At 53.6% G+C, this 24603-nt stretch overlaps 1 protein-coding gene across 1 annotated transcript; it reads left to right on the top strand.

Moving 5' to 3' along the window:
• The first annotated feature begins 3035 nt into the window (after positions 1–3035).
• On the top strand, positions 3036–24222 carry LOC132373794 (cytokine receptor common subunit beta-like). Its single transcript, XM_059937395.1, is given in 16 exon segments — positions 3036–3116; positions 7213–7439; positions 8414–8537; positions 10254–10399; positions 10402–10422; positions 14126–14277; positions 14360–14528; positions 15082–15217; positions 15379–15536; positions 19137–19276; positions 20249–20411; positions 21445–21535; positions 21756–21813; positions 22690–22793; positions 23455–24152; positions 24155–24222. Coding segments are annotated over 15 exon segments (2304 nt in total). The 5' UTR covers positions 3036–3116; positions 7213–7363.
• The last annotated feature ends 381 nt before the right edge of the window (positions 24223–24603 follow it).

The following is a 24603-nucleotide window of genomic DNA, read 5'->3' as shown; positions in this document are numbered from 1 at the left end:
TTTGAGTCCTCAGAGGCTAAAATCTAAACAAAATGCTTGTAGAAATGACTGTTCCAGACTGCCAACCATTTTCAGAAGTTAAAGATGAAGGCTCTGGGATCTGCCTGAGCAATTATTCCTGGGTATAGAATTCCTTCTGGAAACATATTGCCCGAAACTTTTACCTGACTGATGTTCATCTGCACTGAAAGATGAGGACTATTTTCCAACAGTTGGATATTATCCAAAGGAGTGTTTATTAAGCATCACAGGCGTGTAGGCGAGGAAACCCAGGAGTGATCTGAGGTTGACAGTGCTGAGAAATTGTTTTTATTACCCAGAAAAATGTCAGTGTTTAAAATTTGGAGACTCACATTTGTAATAATAAAATTGTAGAAATGTTTCATTTTCGGTGGATAACGTTTCAGATTTATTCTTGGATTCCAGAAGCGTGTTCTAGGATGGTAATGGTTGATTTGGGCCTCCTCAGGGCCCTGGGTTCTGCTTGTGGGGATATCAGAGAGGGCTGGAGGGCCCCCAGGCACGCGGTGGCTGGGCTCAGGGCTCAGACTGGTGAATGCTGTCTGACACCCACATTTTACAGGCGAGGAGACCTCAAAGCGAGGCTCAGAGACGGTGAGCGGCACGTCCAAGGTGGCACAGCCAGGTAGAGGTTAAGTCGAGGCTGGAGCTCTGATCTTGGCTCCAATCCCAGGAGGGCTTCCTGGAGCACAGGCGGCAGCCAGTTAGGAGCTCAGGCTCACACTGCAGCCCTGAGACCCGGGAAAGAGTACATGCTTCTCCCTGCGACTTCTCAGGTCCTGACTTTCCAACCAGCCTTCTCTGCAGCTCACCATTTCTGTCGTGAATCCACGTAAATCTCATCGTTTAATTGTCAGCCTGAATTCACCTCCACCCACCTGCCCACATGTAAGGAGACCTCAAGTTGATTTTCCCACAAAGAATTGCTATGGCTCTATCTTAAGCCTAAATGTTCAAACACACAAGCCTTTTGCCCCTTTACAACCGTTGATTCTCGTAGTCAGACCCAGGACCTCCCACAAGGCTCCATTATCATTATTCAATTTTTAGATATTTTATTGTTTAATATTTTAATGTATCTTTAAAAGGGAATATTTTAAAGTTTGCTGTGATAACTTCCTGTGTTCCATCTCCCACTTCCCACTTCTTTGCAGCCTGGCCAGGGGACTCAGCTCCTGGTACACAGGGAGTCGGGAGGCTGAGAGACACCTTCGCCCACCAGGCGAGGCACCAGCAGTGTGAGTGGCTCAGTGTTCTCTTGGTGGGTGACGGGGGTAGCGATGGAGCTTCCTAAGTTCCCAGGCAGCAGAAATCCCTGGCAGACCCTGCCCCCGTGTTGGTCTTCCCGGGCCCTGATGTTTCGGGGGTGGCGGGAGGGGGAGAACGTAGAGGAGCAAACATGCTTTGAGGAACATCTTCCTACTTCTGCTTTACACACCTCCAGACTGAGCTCCTTCAGGTCAGCTCTGTGAATGGCACATTCCTGGGCTCCCAGGGCAGCCTAGGGGTTCCAGGAAGCTCAGGGAGAGTGCTCAGCAGGAAAAAAAAATCCTGGGGACAGGATTCTGGGATTCCAGCTCAGATACCGCGTGTCCTGCACTGAAGCCCGGAATGTTCTCTCCATGCCAGGATGGTGATCGCACACATGCAGGAGGGCCAGAGAGTGCTCTGGCCAGACGTGCCCTTCCTGGCAGAAAGGAAACAAAGAATCATCAGAAGAGAATGCCAAGTGCCCACTCTTTCCCTCTCCTCGTCCCTGCCCTTCTCCCCATCCCAGGAAGAAGGCAGGATATCAGGGTCTGAATTCTGAACATCAGGACTCAGTGTGCCCATCACTATGGTCTACACACAACACCCAGCTCATTCTATCATCAAGTGAGGCTCCCCAGTTCATGGGCCCAGCCCAGGGTCTGGCTGGATAGAACCAGAGAGAGGGGAGAAGGTGTGGGCTCTGGAGTCTCTGTCCTCAAGGAGTCACTCATTCATTTACTCATTCATTTACTTGTTCGTTTGTTCATGCATTCCACACACAGAGTCCTGAGTGCCACCTCTGTGACAGGACATGTGCAGACAGCCAAGGAAAGAGATATTAACAAGGTTGGGGGCTGGACATGAAAACTGAGGACTATAGGACAGTGTGGGAGGGTGCAGGGAAGGAGAACTACTAAGGAGAATAAAAGCACTTTCAGCTACCACTGACTGGGTTATCATGCACCCTGCGTCATCTCACTTGATTCCTTCAAAACCCCTTCGAGGTTCATAGAGAGAGAAAGAGAGATAGAGATAAAGAGATAGAGAGAGAGTTCTCTGGTGAACCTTCTTTTTGTTTTTTTTAAATTTTATTTATTTATTTATCTGTTTGTGCCAGGTCTTAGTTGCAGCATGCATGTGGGATCTAGTTCCCTGACCAGGGATCGAACCTGGGCCCCCTGCATTGGGAACACGTAGTCTTATCCACTGCACCACCAGGGAAGTCCATCTGGTGCACTTTCTTATAAGGACATTAATCCTATTGAATCAGGATCTTTATGACCTCGTTTAACCTTAATTACCTCCATAAGGTCATATCTCTAATGCAGTTGCATTGGGGTTGTTAGGGTTTCAGCATATAAATTTGTGGGGGACCCAATTCAGTTCACAGTACTCACACTCTGAGCAGGTGGAGGTGGGAATCGAGGCCAGGACCCTGTGTCTCTGGGCTCTCACCTGCTCTGGGTATTGCAGCCACCTCCCCCTGCATCCCCCTGTGGGTGTCAGAAGCTGCATGAAGGAACTGTGCATTGGGCTGACAGAGGATGTTTAGAAGTTTACAGGGAAACAAAGTACAGAAGGTAGAAGTACTTCTGGCAGAAGGAACAACATTTGCAAAGTAAGTAAGGCTCAGAAAAAAAATTGATATCTTGGTGTCCACAATTCTAAGAAGCTGGGCAATCTCGTGAAGAGTCACTTGTGTGGAAGGAGGCCAGGGCCAGCCCCACTTCCTCTTTCTGCTTCTCTGGTTCCTAATGACGTCAGCATAAATAGGAAGACTGAGAGGCTCGTTGGCTGCTGCCAGGAGATTCCAGCAGAAGGCCCAACTGTCCCGGCACAAGGAGGTATGGCCCGGCTTCAGGGGCAGGCTGAAGGGTGGGGTGGAGAGCAGGGCAAGTGTGGGAGTCTGGGATAGAAAGGACAGGGAGAGCCTGGGGATGTTGAGCGGGTAGGCATGCTCTGGGGACTTGAGAGGTTAAGGCTTGATCTCTCAAGCAGGCATTGGAATGAGGGGTTGGAGGAGAGAGCTCTGGAGTCAGATATCTGTGTTCTGTCCCTTGCTTTGCCACTAAAGCCTTGGTGACAGTGAGAATATTCTCTCCCCACTTTGGGCTTCTGTCTCTTCATCTTTAGAATAGGAGTATTGGAGCTGACACTCTCTGAGACCCTTTCCAGCTCTGACACATAGATTTAGAAGTGTGTGTTTGTGTGGAAGTGTGCGTGTGTACATATGAGGAATGTGAGGGCAGAGGAAGAGGGATATAAAAGGTGGAAGCTGGAGATTCTCTCTATGCAGGCTCAAAGCTCAGTGTGGTGTGGTGAGCTCAATTTAGGAGTTGCAAGGGTTGTCCCAGAGCTGTGTAAAGACATTGACTCTTCTTGAGCACCAACCATTCATTTCCCCCAAATGTTGTGTGATTAACCTTGTATCCTGTAACTTTGCTAAATTCACTTGGTCTAATAGCTTTTTTAAAAAAATTTATTTATTTTATTTATTTATTTTTGGCTGCATTGGGTCTTTGTTGCTGCACGCGGGCCCTCTCTAGTTGCGGTAAGTGGGGGCTATTCTTCGTTGTGGTGCGTGGACTTCTCATTGCGGTGGCTTCTCTTGTTGCAGAGCATGGGCTCCAGGCATGTGGGCTTCAGTAGTTGTAGCTCATGCGCTCAATAGTTGTGGCTTGCAGGCTCTAGAGCACAGGCTCAGTAGTTGTGGCACACGGGCTTAGTTGCTCCGCAACATGTGGGATCTTCCCGGACCAGGGCTCAAACCCGTGTCCCCTGCATTGGCAGGCGGATTCTTAACCACTGCACCACCAGGGAAGCCCAGTCTAATAACTTTTATTTTTTGATAGTTTCCTTAATATTATCTGTGTGCATGAGTATCAGCTGTGAATAAAGACAGTTTTATTTCTTCCTTACCAATCTGTATGCATTTTACTTCTTTTTCTTGATGTATTGCATTGGCTAAGACCGCCAGCAACATATTGAATAGCAATGGAAGTATAACATTCTTGTCTTGTTGCTGATCTTGGTGGGGGGAAGCTGTTGTAGCTTTTTCATAGATGCCTTTTATCAGCTTGACGAAATTATTTTGTATCATGAATGGGTGTTGAATTTTGTCAAATGCTTTTTCTGTGTGTATTGAGATAATCATATGATTTTCTCCTTTAGTCTGTTAACGTGGTAAAATTATACTGACTGATTTTCAAATGTCAGGCCAACCTGGCATATCTGGTATAAACCCTACACAGTCATGGTGTATTACCTTCTTTATATATTGTTGGTTCCAACTTGATAATATTTTGTTAAGGATTTTTGTGTTTATGCTCATAAGAGGTATTGGTCTGTAATTTTCTTTTCTTGTATTGTCTTTGCTTGGTTTTGCTGTAAGAGTATTGATGACTTGTGGTGCGTGGGCTTCTCATTGCGGTGGCTTCTCTTGTTGCAGAGCATGGGCTGTAGGCACATGGGCTTCAGTAGTTGTGGCACGAGGGCTCAGTAATTGTGGCTCATGGGCTTAGTTGTTGTGGCCGGCATGTGGGATCTTCCTGGACCAGGGATCGAACCCATGTCCCCTGCATTGGCAGGTGGATTCTTACCCATTGTGCCACCAGGGAAGTCCTGTAATGTGTCTTTTTCCTCTGGCTGCTTTGAAGATTTTCCTTTTAGCACTGGTTTTCAGCAATTTAGCTACTTACTACTTGTTAGTTAGCAACTTCTTTCTTTTTTTTCTAGTTTTTTTTTTAAGTTAAACATCTTATTTTGTACATACAGAAGAGTATGAAAACTTGTAAGTACAGTTTAAGAAAAAATGATAAAATTGAACACCTGGCTACCCATCATTCATACTAAGAAATTTATTTATCCCACAAATATGTATTGAGCATCGTTCTAGGTACTTGGGATGCATCAGTGAAAAGAGAAGACAAAAGAAATTTGCCCTTACAGAACATGTGGGGAGAGAAAATGATGGAAAGAAATGGAGCTAGTGGGGAGGGAGAATCAATAAACACACTAAATTAGTATATCGTATAGTGTGCTAGAAAATAACATGTGCTAGTCAGGGTAAGAGACACCAGAATTTGGAGGAGGGAGGAAGTGGGTCGAGGCATGTCTCATTGAGAAGGTGCTCTTTGAGCAGAAACTTGAAAGAAGTGAGGCAGTTAGCCATGTGGATATCTAAGGGAAAAACATTCCAATAAGAGGGAACAGCCAGTGCTAAGGTTCTGAGGGAAGAGCAAGCTTGGAGTATTTGAGGAATACCCAGGAGGGCAGTGGGGCTGGAGCACAGTGATCTAGGAAAGCATCTAGAGAATAGTAGGAAAGGAGATCAAAGAGGTAATGGGCGAGGGCAGATTTTGTGAGCCTTTGGAAGAACTTTGCTTTAACTCTAATTGTAACAGGGGAGCCATTGGCTAATTTTTATTAGAACTGACATCTGCTTATGACTTCCATATTGTGAATAAATAATGAGGGGAGACGAGGATGGAAATGGGAAACTTTAGGAGGCTTTCCCACAATTCCAGATGAGATCTGATGAAGACTTAGCCAAAGATGTTGGCAATGGGACAAAATCAAGGCAAAATCCTGATTAAAGACAGAATGGATGGAGAGCAGTAAGGATGCTGAATGCAGACAACTCTGAATGAGTTTCATTGCAAAGAAGGGAAGACAAATAAGGTGTAAGTGGTGGGGGAAAGTGGGACCAAGAAAAAGGCTTTTTTTTTTTTTAAGATGGAAGAAATTACAGCATGTTGTGAGCTGATGGGAGTGATCCAGTAGTGAGACCCAAACTGATGCTGTAGGAGAGAGAGAGAGGGAGGGAGAATTCTTGGAGCCATGTCTCTGCCTAGGCAAGCATGGACGGATCCTGTGCACTAGTTGGGGGCTTGGCTTTAGATAGGAGCACGAAGAGTCCATTGGTGGCAATAGGCAAGGGCGCATTGTGTGTGAGGGCAGACGCTGGTGATGGGAGTCTGTGGGGTGGGGGAGGAGGCTTTTCTGATCAGTTTTTCTAGTGAGGGAGAAAGCAGGTGGAGGCTGAGAGTGGGAGTGGGTATAGTGGAACTGGAGGCGTAAGGGGAGTGGAGAAGGTATGAAATAACCTCCTAGGATTGGGAGAGAGATAATGGACTGGGTAAGTGTGGGATGGGGGTCTGGCAGCACTGCTGGATCATAGTCAAATATACTTTAAAATTTTTAAATTTTATTTTGGAGTATAGTTGATTAACAATGTTGTGTTAGTTTCAGGTGTACAGCAAAGTGATTCAGTTATACATATACATGTATCTATTCTTTTTCCAATTATTTTCCCATTTAGGTTGTTACAGAATATTGAGCAGAGGGAATTCCCTGGTGGTCCAGTGGTTAAGACTCACGCTTCCAATGCAGGGGGTGCAGGTTCAGGGAACTAAGATCCCACATGCCACATGGCATGGCCAAAAAAAGTAAAAAAAAAAAAAAAAAAAAAAGAATATTGAGCAGAGTTCTCTGTGCTATACAGTAGGTCTTTGTTGGTTATCTATTTTAAATATAGTAGTGTGTACATGTCAATCTCAAACTCCCAACTTATCCCTCCTCCCCATCGTCAAATATTTAAAATGAGACTAATTGTTGTGGTTTTGTCCAGCTGTGCCGGGGGTGGTGGGTAGGTGAAGGGTTAGAGTTAGCCAAGACTGTGGATTAGCCCAGAAGTAGAGAAATAGGCGGACAGAGTTGAAGGTGGATGCTGAGGGCGTATAAAACATGATCATTTTCTGTACTTACAAACACCGCTGCCTCCTTGCAAACCCCATCTCAATCGGGTCCTCCTTCCTACCGCTTCCCAAAGTGGGAGGTAACTTTTAGACTGAATTCTATGTTAATCTTTCCTTGGTTTTTCCTTAAACGTTTGCCATGTATTGCTAAACAATATACTATTAATCTAATTTTGGAAACTAGAAGCATTCACAAACCTGGCTGGTAAAGGAAGGATAATATCCCCACTGTTGGATGGAGGCTCCCAGGAGAAGGAAATTGGACAGAATCTCTGACTCTCAGCTCGGCCACAGAAGACCCCACGTGTGCCGGCCAGCCGGCCCCTGCTCCAGAGATGGCGCTGACCCGGGGGCTGCTCCCCCTCGCCCTGCTGGTGCTCTGCTGGGGGCCCTGCGTGGCAGGGGCCCAAGGTGAGCCCGATCGCTCCCTCCCCCTCTCCCTCCCCCTCCCCACTGCTGGGCCCCATCCCAGAGGAAGCTCCAGACCCTATGCTCCAGCCTTCCCTCCCTTCCTTCCTTGCCCCCCGAAGCCCCTGCTGGTTCTCTTCTCTCCTGGTCGTCCCCGGAGTCCCCTCTTCCCTCCTCCCACACTCCCGCTCATTCTTCCCTGGCCTCCTGTAAAGGCCCTCTCCGGTTGTGTGGCTTCTCTGCCCACATTTCTCCCTGCGGCATTTGAGGCCTCTGACCTCCTGGCTGGCCATTCCAGTCCTTTCCCTGACCCTCCTTCGCCCCCAGACACCAGCACCTAGACGGCCTTAACCAGTTCCCACCTGGGCGCCCTTGCTCCTGGGGACCCTCGACCTGGGGGTCTCTCCTCCTGCCTGGAGGCCCTGCTGAGATGCTCCCCGGGCTCTTCAGGCCCGTGAACCCCCCTCCCCAAGGGCTCGCTGAGAACTTGGCTCCCCTGATAGCGCTGGAGACCACGCTCCCTTTCCCAGCAGCTGACCACGAGAGCAGGGTGGGGACGGCCCAGAGGGGGGCCCTGCCACACCGCCCCTTAGGGGCGGGTCTGTGTCTCTGCTCCCAGGCTGCACGCACCCAGGGGCCCAGGGGCAGGGCCTGTGCCTGATGCACGTCCCCACCCTGGGGGGGGAGGGACCCTGTTCCAGGAGCAGGGCAAGGCGGGGGCTCAGGACGTATACTGTGAATCAACCAGACTATGTGTTTCTGTGCAGACAGGAGGGTCCGCGGCTGGCACCCTCACAGCTGCAGAGCCCCCAGCCCCGCCCAGGGCTCCTGGGGACCTCTGTCTGGCCTCCAGGAGCCTCTACGGGACTCTGGGAGACGCCTCTCCAGTGCCACACACCAGGAGGGGCTGGGAGGGGCGGTGACAAGGGACATCTGGAGGGGAGAGGTGTGACCCCCTTTCTGCCTCCCCCTGTCAGGGACCTTCCCCCTGCAGACCCTGCGCTGCCATAACAACTACACCAGCCGCATCGTCTGCAGGTGGGCGGACACCCAGGACGCCCAGCAGCTGGTCAACGTGACCCTCCACCGCAGGCTGAACAGGCGAGTGAGGCCGGGCCTGGGGCCGGAGGGCAGGAAGGGCCTCTGCTGTGGGGACTGTGCCGGGGTCGGGGCTGGACAGGGGGCGGGGCGGGGAGGCCCCTGCCCAGGAGCTGCTGCCCCACCAGGCGGCCTGCCAGGCCCGCGGGCTGGTGTCTGACATCAGGTTTGGGGGAAGAGCCTCCTGTGTTAATATGGTTGTTATGATGGTGATGGTGATAATCTTCTCTTGTTTTGTCACAACTGAACAAGATCACCAGGCAGCAATCGATCTTGGTTCATCCTCCCTGTGAGGTGGGCAGAGATATGATGCCCAATTCACAGATGAGGAAACCGAGGCCGTGGAGGTGAGGTCCCTCCCCCAGGCCACACGGTGGGGAAGTGGCCTGAGCGGGACCAGTGTCCTGCGTCCAGCCTGCATGGCTGGGCTCCACGCGCCCCCCGGGCCCTGCCACCTCCAGAGTGGTGGCGTCTCCTCTCTCCTCACCTGGTCTCCAGGGCCTACCCCATTAGGGAATGTGCTCCCACCATTCTGGGATTTGATGAGAGTCTGACTCACCATAATAGAAATAGTGAAACAGCTGGCATCACAGGGTCTGGGGTGTCCCCTGGAGGCCGCCCCTGGGAAGAAGCCGCTCTCACCCCACGGTGTCACTGCCCTTCCGCTCTCCCTCCTGCCCTCCCGGGAGCCTCAGTCTTCCTTGTCCGCTGTCCTCTGCCCCCACTCCACCTCCCACCCTTAGCTGTGACCCACTTCCTTCTGCTCGGGGACAACAGATCCTCCCACCCCGGGGACAACAGATCCTCCCACCCCAATCAGATCCTCCCACCCCAATCCCTAGCCCCCCACCTCACACGTCTGCTGCCTTCCTGGCCCCGCCCTGCAGGATCTGCCCTGTCCCAGGCTGTCTGAGGCTGCAGTCGGGCTCCCACCTGGTCTTGCTGCTCAAGGACGTCGCTGCCACCACAGTCTCCACTGTCCCCGTGCTGTCAACGGACCCTCTCCCGGGACCCACTTTCAGATGCCAACCAGGCTGCAGCTCTGGAGCCTCCTGAGCCCCATCTCCTGCAGCCGGGCCCTTCTCTCCTCTGCTTCCCTTCCCATCAGCACTCTACTGCCTTCTCCCATTGGGTCCCTAGAACCTGCTCCAGTAAGGATTTCCCTCTCACCACGTCAATCAACCCCCCTGGTCAAGATCATCTGTGTCCTCGTGTAGCTGAGCCTAAGGTCATCTGTCAGCCTTCTTTACCTGACCCATCCACATCACCTGGCACAGGTGACCCCACCGTGCTCCCCTTGACCTCCAAGACAGTCCACTCCCAGGTGTGCCTTGTGCCTCCCTAGCCTCTTGATCTCTTTTGCTCGCTCATCCTGATACCCCACGCTCCGCACGGCAGGATGCTCTAGCGCTAACATCACCTGCTCAGGCCGCCTTCCCTGACTGCGCACTGCACGTTGCACGCCATCTGCCCCTTCCCTGCCGGACCTATGTAAAGTTTCCTCCGTTTGACATATGACATAGTTTATCCAGTTGTTTCAGGTGTGTCTCCCTCTACCAGAATGTTGGCTCTGAAGGCAGAGATTTGTGTGTGTTTTGTTCCCTACCAGCTCCCCCTACCGCCCCGCCCCTGGCCCTGGACAAAACCTCGCACATGGGAACCACTCAGCAATGTTTGTGAATGAGTGATTTTTCTTCATTCTGTGTCCCCTCTTGGTAGGACAGCCTCGCAACCAGTGTCCTGCGATCTCAGTGACGGCCCTTGTCCCCGCTGTGTGCCCCGAAGTTTCATCATCCCCTACTGGAGCTTTGCCTTTGCTGACTATGACTACTTCTCATTCCGACCAGACCGGCATCTGGGTACCCAGAGGTTACTCTGAGCCAGCACGGTGAGACCTGGGCTTCCTGTGTGGACAGTGGTGCGAGAGGCGGACCAGGAAGTAAGAGCCTTCAAAGGGTGGAGACACCGGCTTGAGATGGGTTTGGCTCTTGGGGGAAGAGGATACGGTCTCCTTAGATGGAGGCGTTGGGGCAGGTTCAAGGTGAGGAGCCCCAGCCAAAGGTACCTCCCCCGCCCCTGATGTTCCAGCCCTGCCAAGCCATTGCCATCCAACCCTGAAGGCTTTCCTTCTAGAAGCACAGTCCTTCCTATTCAGATACAAACTTTATAGCTTGCAAATCTTTCATCAGTTTGGTCTCTTGCAATGTCTGTGACAACCCATTTTATAGATGAGGCACTTGAGACCCAGGGCAATTACCTAACTTTTCCAAAGGGCCACCATGAGCCGTCATGACAGTGATGGGCCGGACTTGCCAAGTGCTCTCTGCATGTTGGAGGTGGAGGTCGTCCCCTTACTGCCCTCGCTGCGTGGCCCCCAGTGTGTGCACTGCGTGTCCACAGAGCCTAAGAAAGTCAATGGTCTTGGGTGGGTGTTGATGACGGTTTCATATAGTTAGATTTTATTTAACTATATATTAGAAAGAAATATAACCAACACTTTGAACTCATGCATTCGGGGAAATTATTTCTGAGAATGAGGCTAAATAGAAAATGAAAAGTCCTATTATGAAAATTTACATTCACGTGGCCAAAACTATGCCTATCCGGGCTTTCAGCAGACACTGTTGGTTCTTATTTCAATCCCAAAACAACACCAAAGTAGATAGTATTGGGACTTCCCTGGTAGTCCAGTGGTTAAGACTCTGCGCTTCCAGTGCAAGGGACGTGGGTTTGATCCCTGGTTGGGAAACTAAGATCCCACATGCTATGTGGAGTGGCCAAAAAATTAAAAAAAAAAAAAAAAAAAAGTAGATAGTATTGTTACTGCTATTTGGGGATAAAACAGACAGAGGGCAGTGTATGCCCACAGCCTCACAGGGGCTGTGGGCAGAGCTGAAATTCAGACCCAGGAAGGTATGACTTAGCTGCTCCTTGCAAGTGTCAGATGGGGAAGGGGCTCCAGCCTTTGTTTCCTGCCTCTGATCATCACAGCAGCACAGAGCTGTTGCCTGGAGTAGGGGATGGGTTAGGCAGTGGTGAATTCACTACAAACGATGTCTCAAACATGTGTCTGATGGATGAGAAGGAGTCCCGTCCCGGTGGAGCTCAGAGCGTACAGGGCAGGGCACACCAGATGTTGTCGGGTGTGATCACTTACTGAAGGTGGGTGTGTGCCACGTGCCAAGGGGCAGTGGACAAGGAGCCCCTGGGAGGTCAGGACAGGCTTCCCCAAGCAGGGAGCTTTGCAGGGAGATCTGCAGGGTGGGAGGGAGGAGAGTGGGAAGAGCATCCCTGGCTAAGGAAACAGTGTGTGCCAAGGCTGGGCGACTTAGAGGGTGAGGCTGGTTGGGAAAACTGCTAATAATTGTGTCTCCAGAGCATCAGCTTCAAGAGGACTGGACAGAGGTAGGAAGGAGAGGGGCAAGGGAGACAGAGGCCTGACCAGGACGGGCTTCTGTGTCCTGCAAAGGAGTTTAGGGGTCACCCTCTATCCAAGGCGGGCAAACACCTATAGAGTGCCGGAGAGGAGATATCTTAGGCTTTGCAGCCAAATGGTCTCAGCAGCAAATCCTCAACTCTGCCATTGTGACATGAAAACACATAAGTGAATACGTTGGCTTGGCTGGGGTGGTGGTGGTATGGGATGAATTGGGAAATCAGGATTGACATATATACACTAATATGTATAAAATAGATAACTAATAAGAACCTGCTGTATAAAAAATAAAATTAAATTTAAAAATTAAAAAAATATGTTGGCTGTGTTCTGATAAAATTTTTTTCATAGACAAAAATTTGAATTTCATTGAATTTTGATGTGTGGCACAATATTTTTCTGATTAAAAAAAAACTGTAAAAATCCATTTTCAGCTCCCAACAAGCTGTGGGGCCAGATTTGTCCCTCGGGCCAAAATTTAACAATCCTTGCTCCAAATAATAGTGGAGAGAGAGCATCACAGGTCAGATGAGTGAGGAAGCCAGGAGAGGTGAGGGTAAGTGCGCCATGGGGGTGAGGTTTAAGGTGGGAGGTGAGAGCAAGGTTGGAGTGAGCAGACCATAAAAAGAAGATGGAAGTGCAAATCATAGGGAGTAGAAGGGATTCATTCATTAATTTGCTCCTTCACTGAGCACCTACATAGGCCAGGAGAGCATTGAAGTGCTCAGGCAGTATCCCTGCCCCCACTGGGCTTACAGTCTGATAACCAGAGAAGGCTTCATGGTGGAGGAGACCAGACAACTCAGGGATGGGGCACCATAGTGCTTGGCCTCCTAGAGCATGCCCAAAGTCAAGATGTCAGTTCTAGGCCCCCAAAGCTTGGCAGTGAGTCAGGGAGGGGACATATGTGTGTCTGATCTGCTCTGAAGCTACACATGTGGAGATCTGGATATTTCACTTCCTCTGTCACCTCCATCTGTGAAATGAGCTCATGGACTACATCTCTCAGGTTGGATGAATAGGTTTTCCATTGGTTTCCCAGTCTGTTCAGTTGGGAGCAGCTTCCTAGGGCTCCAGGCTGACAAGGAGTCCCACTGCATGACAGGCTCAGGGGCTAGGAGTGCATGATTGATTAGTGATGCCTGCTGTGGCTGGGGCTGGGGCAGCGGTGCTCTAGATCTGCCATTCTGGGCTGAAGATTTTCTGAGGCTCCAGCTCTGACACACTCTATCATGCCCTGTCCCCTGTCCGGCATAGAATATTGACATCTCGTTTGGCTCTTGTGGAATTTTTTGTGTTGGAAAGCCATCTCTCAGCATTCAGATATAGAAGCTTCAGGAAGTCTGCAGCCATGCCATTCATGGATGAATCTGCGCACCCAACCCTGTAGGTCCCAGCAGGTGTCTGCTTGCTGTTGGTGATGGAATGATTTCATGAAAAGTCTCTGAAGGTGGACCTACATGTACTCATTCATTGATTCCTTCATTGATTCATTCACTATGTCCCCATATTCAATGAACCACTCATCTCAGGCCCTGGGGAGAGGCAAGGGGGTCAGGACCCCACCCCTGACATCCACAAGCTCCTGGACTACTTGAGGGGACAGATATGGAAGCATCTATATCCTCCAGGGCTATAAGGATCATACAAAGGGCTATGGTGGGGCAGGAAAAGGAGCAAGGGATTCTGCCTGGGGGAGGGGGTCCAAGAATGTTCTAGAGGAGGAGACGTCTGCTGGGCACTGAGAAGTGCAGGATGACACTGGACACTGGGAATAAGAAAGTGTGGACAGGAGAGAGAGTAACATGAGTCACAGCGCCCTCTGCTGGGAAGGAGGCCACACAGAGCTCCTCATGGGCAGTGGGGACAGAAGGAAGCTCCACTTGGAGCGTAACTGCCGGCACTTTGTACGGAGCTTATGTTCTGTGCGCCCAGCAATCTGCACATCTTCATTCACATGCACGTTGAATCCTCACAATGTAGCAGATGAAGGTCTGAGGCCCACAGAGGTGAGGGGTCTGTCCAAGGTCGCTCAGTCCGTGGGGGCCGTGCTTGGCCTGGAGCCCAGGTCTGTCCACACGTGGGCCCTGCAGGCCCTGAACCTCCCACACAGTCGTCCAGCCCCTTAGGGACCCTCTCCTTCCTCTCCCTGCAGTGCAGCCCCCCGCACCCAAGGACCTCAACATCCGTGCTGCCGGGGACGGTTTCCTGCTGTCCTGGAGTGTGGCCCATGGGGGTTCCCAGAGCCACTGGCTGTCCAGCCTGGAGTTTGAGGTGGTCTACAGGCGGCTTCAGGACTCCTGGGAGGTAGGGACGCCACCAGCTGTGCCCTGCGCCCACGGGGACCTGGCCCAGCCAGCCCTGCTCCAGCAGCTCCTCTCTCCCCCAGGACGCGCCCACCATCTACTCCAGCTCCTCCCGGGCCATCCTGGGGCCAGAGCACCTCATGCCCAGCAGCACCTATGTGGCCCGAGTGCGCACCAGGCTGGCCCCGGGCTCGGGGCTCTCGGGACGGCCCAGCCAGTGGAGCACGGAGGTTCGCTGGGCCTCCCAGCCAGGTAACAGAGTCGGAATAGGGATGGCGCCCCCCTGTGGGGAGGGCAGCTCCTTACAGCTCCTGGACAGAAGGCGTCCAGGGGTCCGCACCGTGGGATCCACGGAGGCTCTGAGTCATGTGTTCAGAGTGACTTCCCTGGCCCACCCCGTCCCTGCTGTGACTCTGCAGAGGCAGCGGCCGCATCTTACTCACTTCTGGGCCCCAGTTTGCTGCCCACTTTCTGTGGAGGAACAATTACAATTTAATCACAATGGCATATGAGCATCTGTGTTTTCGTGAGAGCTGCACCATATGCAGACATATCAACGTGATTGTGTTAAATTCCCAAACCCTGAGGCTGACATGCCCTCCCAGCTTTGCACAGGGGGGTGTGAAGGCTCACAGAATTCACTCGCTGACCTGTGTTTATACAGCTGGCCCTTCGGGCTGAGTTTAATCCCTGGTCTTTTTGGCCCCAATGCCCATAATTTCTCTGTGATGAGCCTCATGGTGGGCCGACTGAGGGTTAGGGAATGACTGAATGAGGACTGAATGAGGGACTGTCTCCCTCCCAGGGAATGAGTCCCAGCCCCAGAACCTCCAGTGTTTCTTCGACGGGGCTGCCCTGCTCAGCTGTTCCCGGGAAGTGAGGTCCGAGGTGGCCAGCTCGGTCTTCTTCACCCTCTTCTACAAGTCCGGCCCCAGCGCAAGGTGAGTGTCCCCTGCCTCTGTCCCCTCTGCTCCTCTAGGCCTAGCCCTCTCCAGGCCTCCTCCTGCCCCTGGGGGCCCAGCAGATGCCGCAGTTCATCCGGAGGTGTCATCCCTCATGTGGCCCTGCCTCCCCCTGCCCTCGCCTGTGCCGTGATCCTCAGGGAGGAAGAATGTTCCCCAGTGCAGACGGAGGAGACCAGCAGCCCTTACGTCCGGCACTGCTGCCAGATTCCCGTGCCTGACCCCAGGAACCACAGCCAGTACATCGTCTCTGTTCAACCAAAGGAGGAAGAGAAACTTATAAAGAGCTCAGACAACAGTGAGTTTGCCCCCAGCCTTCTGCATGGAGAGTCTTGTGACAGCACTGTTTCCTTTGTGACCCGTAGAAACTCAGGGTTCCTCATGGCCCAGTCTTCATGTCTGTCACTTTGCATGAAATGCAGTCCAGCAACCCAAACTGAACAGGAGCAAGTCTAATGTTTAAATTCTCAAAAAATATATAAATGATGCGGTTGATAACATATCAGTCCAATTCTGAAAATACTTTCCCCATTCGTTTGCTCTGTGTTCTCAATCTGAGTTTCCAGACCTTTGGCAACTGATACCACTCAGTCTCAGTTGCCCTCTCAGCATGTCCATTGGGATGTCCAGTGTTATTTTACACCTAACATGCTCCATAATGAATGTCCCTTGTCTCTCTTATCCTGCTTTTCCATATCCTCCCCACTTCCCTAAATGGTAAGTCTTTTTTAGTTGCTTTACCCAGAAACCTTGGGATCCTCCTCGTCATAGCTTTCTCTCAAATGCCACATCCAGTCTCCCAGCAAATTTTGTCACCTCGATCTTTTTAATACACCTAGAATTGGACCATGTGTCTACTGCAGGCCTTAGTGCAGTGAGGTCTCCCTCTCCCATCCTTGCAGTCCCTTCAGTCTCTTCCCAATCAGCAGCCCATCTGATTTTGTTAACACATAACCAAATTATGCCCCTCCTCTACCCCAAACCTTCCAAGAGCTCCCCTCCTGCACAGAGGAAATAACAAGATCCCTGTCACAGCCCACAAGACCTTTCTGACCTACTCCCCTCGGCCCTTGACTTCAGCCTCATGGCCTCCTCCACATTGGGAGACTCTCTGGGCACACCCCTGCCTCAGGGCCTTTGCACCTGCTTCCCTTTGTTCTCTCAAGTTGCATGGCTTCCTCCCTCACCTCCTTCAGGCCTTTGCCCAAATGTCACAATCTGTGTGAAACCTTCTCTGAAAAGTTTATTTACAATAGCACCCAACCCAGAAATCATGGGTCACCCCACTTTCTTTTCCCACAGTACTTATCACCACCTGACGTATATTTATCTATCGTGTCAGCTTTGTCAAGACAGGGACGTTGCTTTGTTCCCCAGAGCAGCACCTGGCACACAGTAGGCCCTCAAAGTGTGTTGAATCAAGGTACAAACATTGCCTGACAGTACAGGTCTCTCCCCACCTCCTGTCCGCTCTCTGTCCTTTGCCCCACCCCCTTCCTCCAAGGCTCCCCCCTCCCTCATTGCCTCAATCTACCCCCCATGGATTTTCTTAGGATGGGGATGGGGAAGGGAGGGGCCAGGGCTGGTGTGGGAAGGGGTGAGGGGTAGGAGGAAGGAGTTCCTTCTTCTTGAGGCCTTTGAAGCAAAACAGGGATAAAAAATAACAATGTAGCTAAATAGGATCTTCTTTTTTTTCTTCTTCTTATAATAATAATAAATTATTAAATTAATTATTTAAAAATTAAATAGTAACAATAATAATTATTTTTGTCCCTGCTGTACTTTGATGACTCCAAAGAAAAGCAATCTCTTGTATTTGCTTAGCACTTTTTAAACAAATACTTTAATTTCATTGGAGTATAGTTGATTTACAATGTTGTGTTAGTTTTAGGTGTACAGCAAAGTGATTCAGTTGTGCATGTACATATTGCCTAACACTTCAATATCGCAGAGTGTTCCGTGCTCTGTCCTTTTAACTGTGAGAGACACAGCCCCTGGTTAAGGGCAGCAGGTGTGCCAGGTAGACCCAGTTTGAAGTCTCCGGCTTCCCCAGTGGATGGATTTGCTAATGCCCAGTTTCTATGTCTGTAAAGGGAGGCCCCAGTCACACAATGGAAAGAAGGAGATCAGGGGTTCAAGCCCAGGTCTGACTCTGGAGGCTGCATTCTTCCCCCTTCTGAGATCCTGCCTCTCTTCCCCTCCCCCTTCCAAAAAAATCTGGGAGCACTTCCTCCTGCAAAAGCCAGATGATCCTTCAGTTTCTGTATAGCCTGAACCCTAAGAGATCTCAGATCCACTGTCCTGGGATAAATCAGGCTGGCGCTGTCCTGTTGGACCCAGTAAACAAGCTATTTCCCCATCTGATACCATTCATCCCAGTTATGGGCCAGTGGTGAGCTGGTAGAAAGCTCAGACTCACCATTCTGTCCCGTGGCCCTCACCCCGGTCCTGAGCAGGAGGAAGAGCGATGACCGTGGTCTTTGTTTCATAGATGAGGAAACTGGCGCTGAGACCGGTGGTAACTGGATAAACTGACACATCAAATGCAGAGCCTGGGCTGGAATCCTCGGCTTCTGTATTAGTTTCCCATTGCTCCTGCAACAAATTACCACAATAATAAAAAAGACTGAAATAGGTTTTACTGGGCTGAGGTCAAGGAGTCGGCAGGACCACAGTCCCTCAGGAGGCTCTGGGGGAGAATCCATGTCCTGGCCTTTTTCAGCTTCTAGATCTGCATCCCTTGGCCCCTGGCCCTTCCCGCATCTCCAAAGCCAGCAGGAGAGCACCTTTGAATCTCTTTCTGCTCCTGCCAAGTGCCTTCTCTTTGTAGTCAAATCTCCCTCCTGCCGCCAGCATATAAGGACCCCTGTGATTACATTTATATTATTTTTTTAAATTTAATTTTATTTATTTATTTTTAAATTTTTTGGCCACACCACAGGGCATGTGGGATCCTAGTTCCCCGACCAGGGATTGAAACCCTGCCCCCTGCATTTGAAGTGCACAGTCAAACACTGGACTGCCAGGGAATTCCCCCCGCTGTGATTACATTTAGAGCCCACTTGGATAATCGTGTCCCCATCACAGCATCCTTAACTTAATCACACCTGCAAAGTCCATTTTGCCATGTAAGGTAGCAAGTTCCAGGGCAGGACCTGGATACTTTCGGGGGTCCTTGTTTATTCTTCCACAGCCTCTCTCTGGTCTTTTCATCATGGCAGCTCCAAATCCTGCCCCGAGGGTCAACCTCAGGGAGGGGTGGGCACAGGGCCATTGGAACAGCCTGGCCTGTGTCCAGTACTAATGAGGGGATGGGCCTCTCAGAGCCTGGATGGTGTGTCCGCAGTGAGCACCTCCGAGTTCCCTCTCGAGATGGGCAGTCTGCACCTGTGTCCTGTCTCTGGAGGACAGGGGTCTGTCCCATGCCCGGCAAACCCTCATGAGGGGCAGCCAAGCGAAGACAGGCTGGAGCCACGGGTGGAGAAGGGCACCGTTCCAGGGCCTGAAACTCTGTTCACCTTCCCTTCTCAAGGCAGCATAAAAGGCAGGTGCCTGGAACAAATGCTATCAAAGTGGTGACTTTGACTCAGCCCACGTCAGTTTCAGGTAAAAGGCACAGATTGTCAAATGCGGCTTCTTCAGCTACTGTGAGTAACCAGCAACCCAGCCACCTCATTACTGATCAACAGACTGCAGCTTATCTCAGCACCTCCCAGGGAGGAGCTGGTCTGGCCATGATAGATGCTGGCACCCCAAGTAGGGGCACAGAGACCCATGATGGTGGGACCTGGGGTCCTGGACCAGTGGAGAGAGCACCTGTGACCAGCCTGGAACACAAGGAATGTTCCACCAGAGGAATGTTAGAAACAGCGTTCTCTAAAAGTTTCCCTCCCTGCAGTCCAGATGGCTTGCCTGACCCTCAACGTGACCAAGGGCAGAGATGGCTACACCCTGCACTGGAAAGAAGGAAAAATGCAGGACAAACGCATAAATCTCATCCTCCAGGTCCAGTACAAGAAAGAAGCAGCCTCATGGGAGGTGAGGGCCTGTGCCTGAGGAGTGGCCTGGATGGGGGAAGGGGGAAGCGAGAAAGACCAGGGAGAGTGCCACCGGCCAGGTTCCTGGCTCCCAGCAGGTGCCCAGTCAGCGGGAGCCACTGGGACTTGGCGGTCATGCCCCTGTGCAGTCAGCAGGTCACTATCCTTCCCTTGGGGAAGGAACTGAGACTCACAGAGGTGATGCGAACTTGGTCAAAATGAACACGTGACCCTGAATTGCAAAGGAGGTGTAGACATCAGGACGAGAGACAGCTGGAGGAAGGGTTTTCAAAAGTCATAAAGGGGGCATTTCTTCACGAGAATCTCATCCAGAATGCAAATGTGCAGCTGCTAAGAGGAGAGCTGCTCCCTGCGAGGCGGGCAGGGCTCCAGCCTGGGACTCAGTATCTGGCCCCCACCCCCAGGTATCCATCAGGGCCTGTGGGCAGAACCTGGGGCTCCACAGAGGCCAGTTCAGAAACCTCGGAGCCAGCCCCAGACCTTCAGGCTGGAAATGGGGAAACTGAGGCCAGAAGGGGGTGTGTCAGTGGTGGAGCTGGAAGTGGCCCCTGGGCTCCTGAACATCTGTCTAAGGGTCCAGAGTCCATTCCTCCTGCACTGTACTCCTGGGAAGGCCATAATTAGGGTCCAGGCTGTCCCAAGAGGAGCTGGGAGGCTGAGTGGGGGACATGGTGACTGACTCCTCAGGGTTTCTGGGCCTCGGTGTTGTCATATGTCACGGGGCGCATTGCAAGAGGTGCTGTCCCTGATCCCGTCTGGGTGCCGCCCCTCTGTGGGCACTGAAGTGTGGTCCTCCGCGGTGGGAGTGATGCTGCCTCAGATCTGGGGATGTGACTACAAGGTGACGACTGATGGGCAGCAGGAGATCTGGGGTGCTGAGGCGGGAGGGCTTCATAGCTGTGCCCACGCGCACCAGACCTCAGCACACCTGCTCACACACCCGCACCCACAGGAGACCAAGACAGAGGACTTCCAGAACGCCCACAGCATGTGCCTGCCACCTCTGGAGCCTGCCACCAGGTACCAGGCCAGAGTGAGAGTCAAACCTGACCCCCAAGGCTACAACGGGATCTGGAGCGAGTGGAGTGAGGAGAGCTCCTGGGACACTGAGTGGGGTATGTCCTCCCGGCCCCCACTCACCCCTCCAGGCACAGCCCCACTGGGCAAGGGCGGGGATGATATGGACATGAGATGTAACCCCACCCCAGGCTAGCATCCTTCCCTGCCAGGTGTCATTAGAGATGAGAAAGTGACACCCGGTGTGCAACACAGACTGCAGGTGAGGTCTCGAGAGGGCAGAGGAGAGCACGTCTCACCAGCAGGTCTCCCTAAGCCTGGACCTTAGCCCTCTATTAATATGGCTATGCTTTCATTAGCTTTTGTGGCAGCTACTACCCAGGGACCACTCAGCCCAAGTTTTCTGTTACCATGAAGAACTACAGACTGGGGCCTGGGATTGGAAAGCTTTGGTCTGATTTCTCAACCTTCCCTCAATCTGCACTTGCTAATTTCATTTATCTGTCACCATCACCATAGCGGTCACCAGGAGACAAGTACAGAACAAGGTCCGGGAGGTGGTGGCAGAGAGAGGAAAAAGTGTTGGCAGCAAGGTCCCCAGTCCCAGCCAGCCGTAGCAGGGAAAGAGCACGAGGAAGAGGACCCCAGCCAAGCAGAAAGAAGGGCTGGGCCACTGGACCTAAGGGAAGGAGACCAGGGGAGTCCTGGAGGCGCCCGGCCTCTGAGGGGCTTGAGGTCAAGTGGAGAGTCGTGAGGGCCCCTGATGGGCCTTTACACCTTCTGGTTCCTCCACCATCACCCCTTTCCCCGTCTCGGCCTCTCCCGTCCTCCCTGTTCTTGACGACCACCTTGTATGCTGCCTCCTTCAGGAAGTGCCCTATGATTGCCTCTGGCTGCAGTCACTGCCCACCTACAGCAACACCTGCTACTGGACAGGATCTAACCCCCTGTGTCCGGCCAGCAATCCAGCACTGTGGGTGGCTCAGACAAATGCCCTCTTCTTCTTAGTCTGTTTCTGGCCTCTTCTTCCCCTCTGCATGCCAAGGCAGCAACTTCACCTCATCTCCTGAGCCCCCAGCCCTTTCCCTCCCCGAAAGCTAATGCGCCTTTTCCCTCCTGGCTGCCTGGAAGTGCTGCCCGTGTGGGTCCTGGCGCTCATCCTGGTCATCAGCACCTTGATCCTGCTCGTGTCCCTGCGCTTCTGTGGCGTCTACGGGTACAGGTAAGGCGACTCCAAGATGGGGGAGGGCGCTAGCCAGGGCCCCAGACGATGCCAGGGACCCCACAGCTGACTTTCTCCACTCTCTGCTCTGCAGCTCACACCCTGTGGGGCTTTGGTCAGAGCTGCCCTCTCCCTGGGCTTTAGTTTCACCTCGGTACTTGAGCACGAGGCAGCTGCCCTGAGGTCTTGGGCAGCGGTCACCTCCCTGCTGTCTTTCCAGGCTGAACCAGAAGTGGGAGGAGAAAATCCCCAGCCCCAGCAAGAGCCACCTGTTCCAGGTAGGGGCAGGCTGTGAGGGCGGCGGAGCTGCCGGGCCCCTGTGCTCCTGCGCCCACGTCCCCACGCCCGTGTCCTCCTCCCCTTCCGGTGGGCCCTGAGTAGGGGTGGTATGTGGCCAGGGCAGGGGCTGGGAAGCTCTAAGAGCCGGGCCGGCCCCTGCAAGCCCAGCACCGCGATCCCCTGGGCCCCCCCGATGCACAGGGTACCCCGCCCGCGGGGACTCCCGTGGAGCAGCAGAGCGGGTTGGCGTGGGGTTGCCAGGACCCAGGGGGGCGCAAGGAGAGCCTTAGTCACATCGGGGGCAGGGGGGATGGCGGGAAGCCGCGTCGCTTCCCCAGGACAGGACAGCAGCGCTGAGCTCTGGAGGATGGAGGGTGGTGGCAGGTGGGAGAGGCCACTGCTGGCAGAAGGCGAGTGGAGGGTGGAGACAAGACGCCTTGGAGAAGGGACCTGAGGGGCGTGGGCGGTGAGTCTGGGGCGCAGCACGGGAGGCTGAGAGGACCCCGGGGAGGGTGCCGGCACGTGGGGAGCGGAAGCCCTTTGGTCAGGCAGGCGGGCCCAGGACTGCCTTGGGAGGGTCTCACGGCCAGTGCGGAGGAGACAGACGAGGGGTGAGCATGGAGACAGGGACAGCCCAGATGGGCGTCCTCGTGGGAACAGGCTGCCCGTCCTTGATGTCCCAGGGCCCCTGTGAAGTCCCAGCCCCTCTCTGGCCTTGTGTTCCTGGTGTCAGGAGGGCGTGGTCGGTCCTGCCCATGCTGAGATGCCGCCACGTCTGGGGGCTCCCGAACCCTCGCCACCCTCAAGGCCCTGCCCCCACCTCACCTCCTGGGGTGCCCCCACCACACAGGCACGAACGCCCTCTCTCCCCCCAGAACGGGCGCGCCGGGCTCCGGCTCCCACACAGCATGCACGTCGTCGGCAGCGGGAGCCACGCACACAGGGGGCCCTGGGGCGGCAGCTGCCCTCAGCCGGAGGGGTGAGTGTCGGGCGAGGGATCCCTGGCAGGTGGCACGGTGGCTCCCTCCTGCACATCGGGGGCCCGGGGGAGGTGGCCTCAGCCTGGGGCTCAACAGGAACAGGTCCTTGGAGGCTGGCTGCACTAAAGCAAGAGGTGCCCCGGCTGGATGGAGGGAACAGCTTTCCGATTCCCAGCTTAGGGAGGGTCGGGGCCAGAAGCAGGAGACTGGGGCAGATGACCTCCCCCGGCCCTGCTGCCCAGGGAGACGCCACGCTGCCGCGGCCCCACTGGGTGGCAGAGGATCTGCGAAACCTCGTGGCCTCAGCACCTGAGCGGCCGGCTCACCACTCACCCGCAGGTGGGGCAGGTGAAGGCCGAGGGCATGGCCAAGCCCAGGCTGGGCGCTGACGCTGGGTGACGGCAAGGAGCAGGAGGTGGGAGGGGCCACAGCTGGCAGAGCGTGACCTTGAAGGAGAGCACGGAGGCTGGAGGGGGAGACCCACAGGGAGGCTGAAGGAGCGCCCGTTGCCTGTTCCGGGCCGGCTCCCTCACCCTGCTCTGCGTTTTCTGTGAGCTCTGGGGGGAGCCCGGCCTCCATCCCACCCCAGGGCTCCCTGTGCACAAGCTGAGGCGTCTGTCTAGGGTGGTGCCAATGTCCCTGCCCTTGTTCTCCCCACAGGGCGTCCCCTGTAGACTTCGGGCACAGTGAGGTGTCACCTCTCACCACAGAGGACCCTAAAGATGCCTGTGACTCATCACCTGAGCCTGACATGACTCTGGTCACCTCGGACCTCCCCACAGAGCAGCCGCCACGGCCCCCGCCAGAGCTGGCCACCCCCTCAAGCAGGCCTGAGAGCCAGGCTTCCGGCTTTGATTTCAATGGCCCCTACCTGGGGTCGCCCCACAGCCGCTCCCTGCCTGACATCGTGGGCCAGCAGGGACCCCTACAGACAGGCACGAGCAGGAAGCCGCAGCCCCCAGAGTCCCCGAAGTACCTGTTTCTGCCCGCAGCGGGGCAGGTGCAGCTGGTCCCACTGGCCCAGGTGATGGGGCCGGGCAAAGCCCGGGATGCGGACCTGAGGTCCAGCCCAGGCACCGAGGGGAGCCCTTCCCTGGAGTCAGGGGCAGGCCCTGCCCCTCCTGAGCCTGGGGTGATGGTGGGTGGTCAAGGCCCGAAGGACAGGGCCCCCCCAGGTCTGCCCACTGGCTCTCGGGGTCCTGAGGAAGGCACTGTGGCCACTGGTTACGTCACCACTGCAGATCTGACATTCACTTTGCCCATAGGGGCCCCATCTCCCTCCCAGGCCCCCCCTCTGGGCCTCCCCTCAGACGAGTACACCTACTTCCATCCTGGACTGAGTGATGGGCTCCCTGCATCCTCGGCCCTCTAAAGCCAGAGTTTGAGGGCTATGTGGATCTCCCTCTAAGTATGGACCAGTTTCGCTAGCCCCCTCTGGCCAGTCCTGTGCCTCCTGCAGTCAACAGCCCTATCCTGTTCCCAGGGGACCCCAGGGAGATGTGTGCCCAGCCTTCCCACCCACCCAAGGGGCTCCTCATCCTGAAGTGTGTAGGTGACTCTTCCCTCCCCTCCAGCTTTGGAGTATGCCAGGTACCTCTCCAGGGCAAACTCCTGGAACTAAGTTACCATGGTCAAGATGCCCATGCCAGGCTGAGTGTGAGGGACAAAGTATAACTCAGATCTTCAAAGGGTGAAGCCACTGCAGGATCCAGCACCACTGAGGAGTGACAGCATGCCTGGAGAGGTCTAGCTGCTTCCTCTGACTCAGCTGAGGCTCTGCATCTGCCATTCATCCCCTGGCTCCTTCCC

This window comes from Balaenoptera ricei, chromosome 10, assembly GCF_028023285.1.
Source record: "Balaenoptera ricei isolate mBalRic1 chromosome 10, mBalRic1.hap2, whole genome shotgun sequence".
Classification (NCBI taxonomy): Eukaryota; Metazoa; Chordata; class Mammalia; order Artiodactyla; family Balaenopteridae; genus Balaenoptera; species Balaenoptera ricei.
This window is presented reverse-complemented; position numbering and strand designations above follow the sequence as displayed.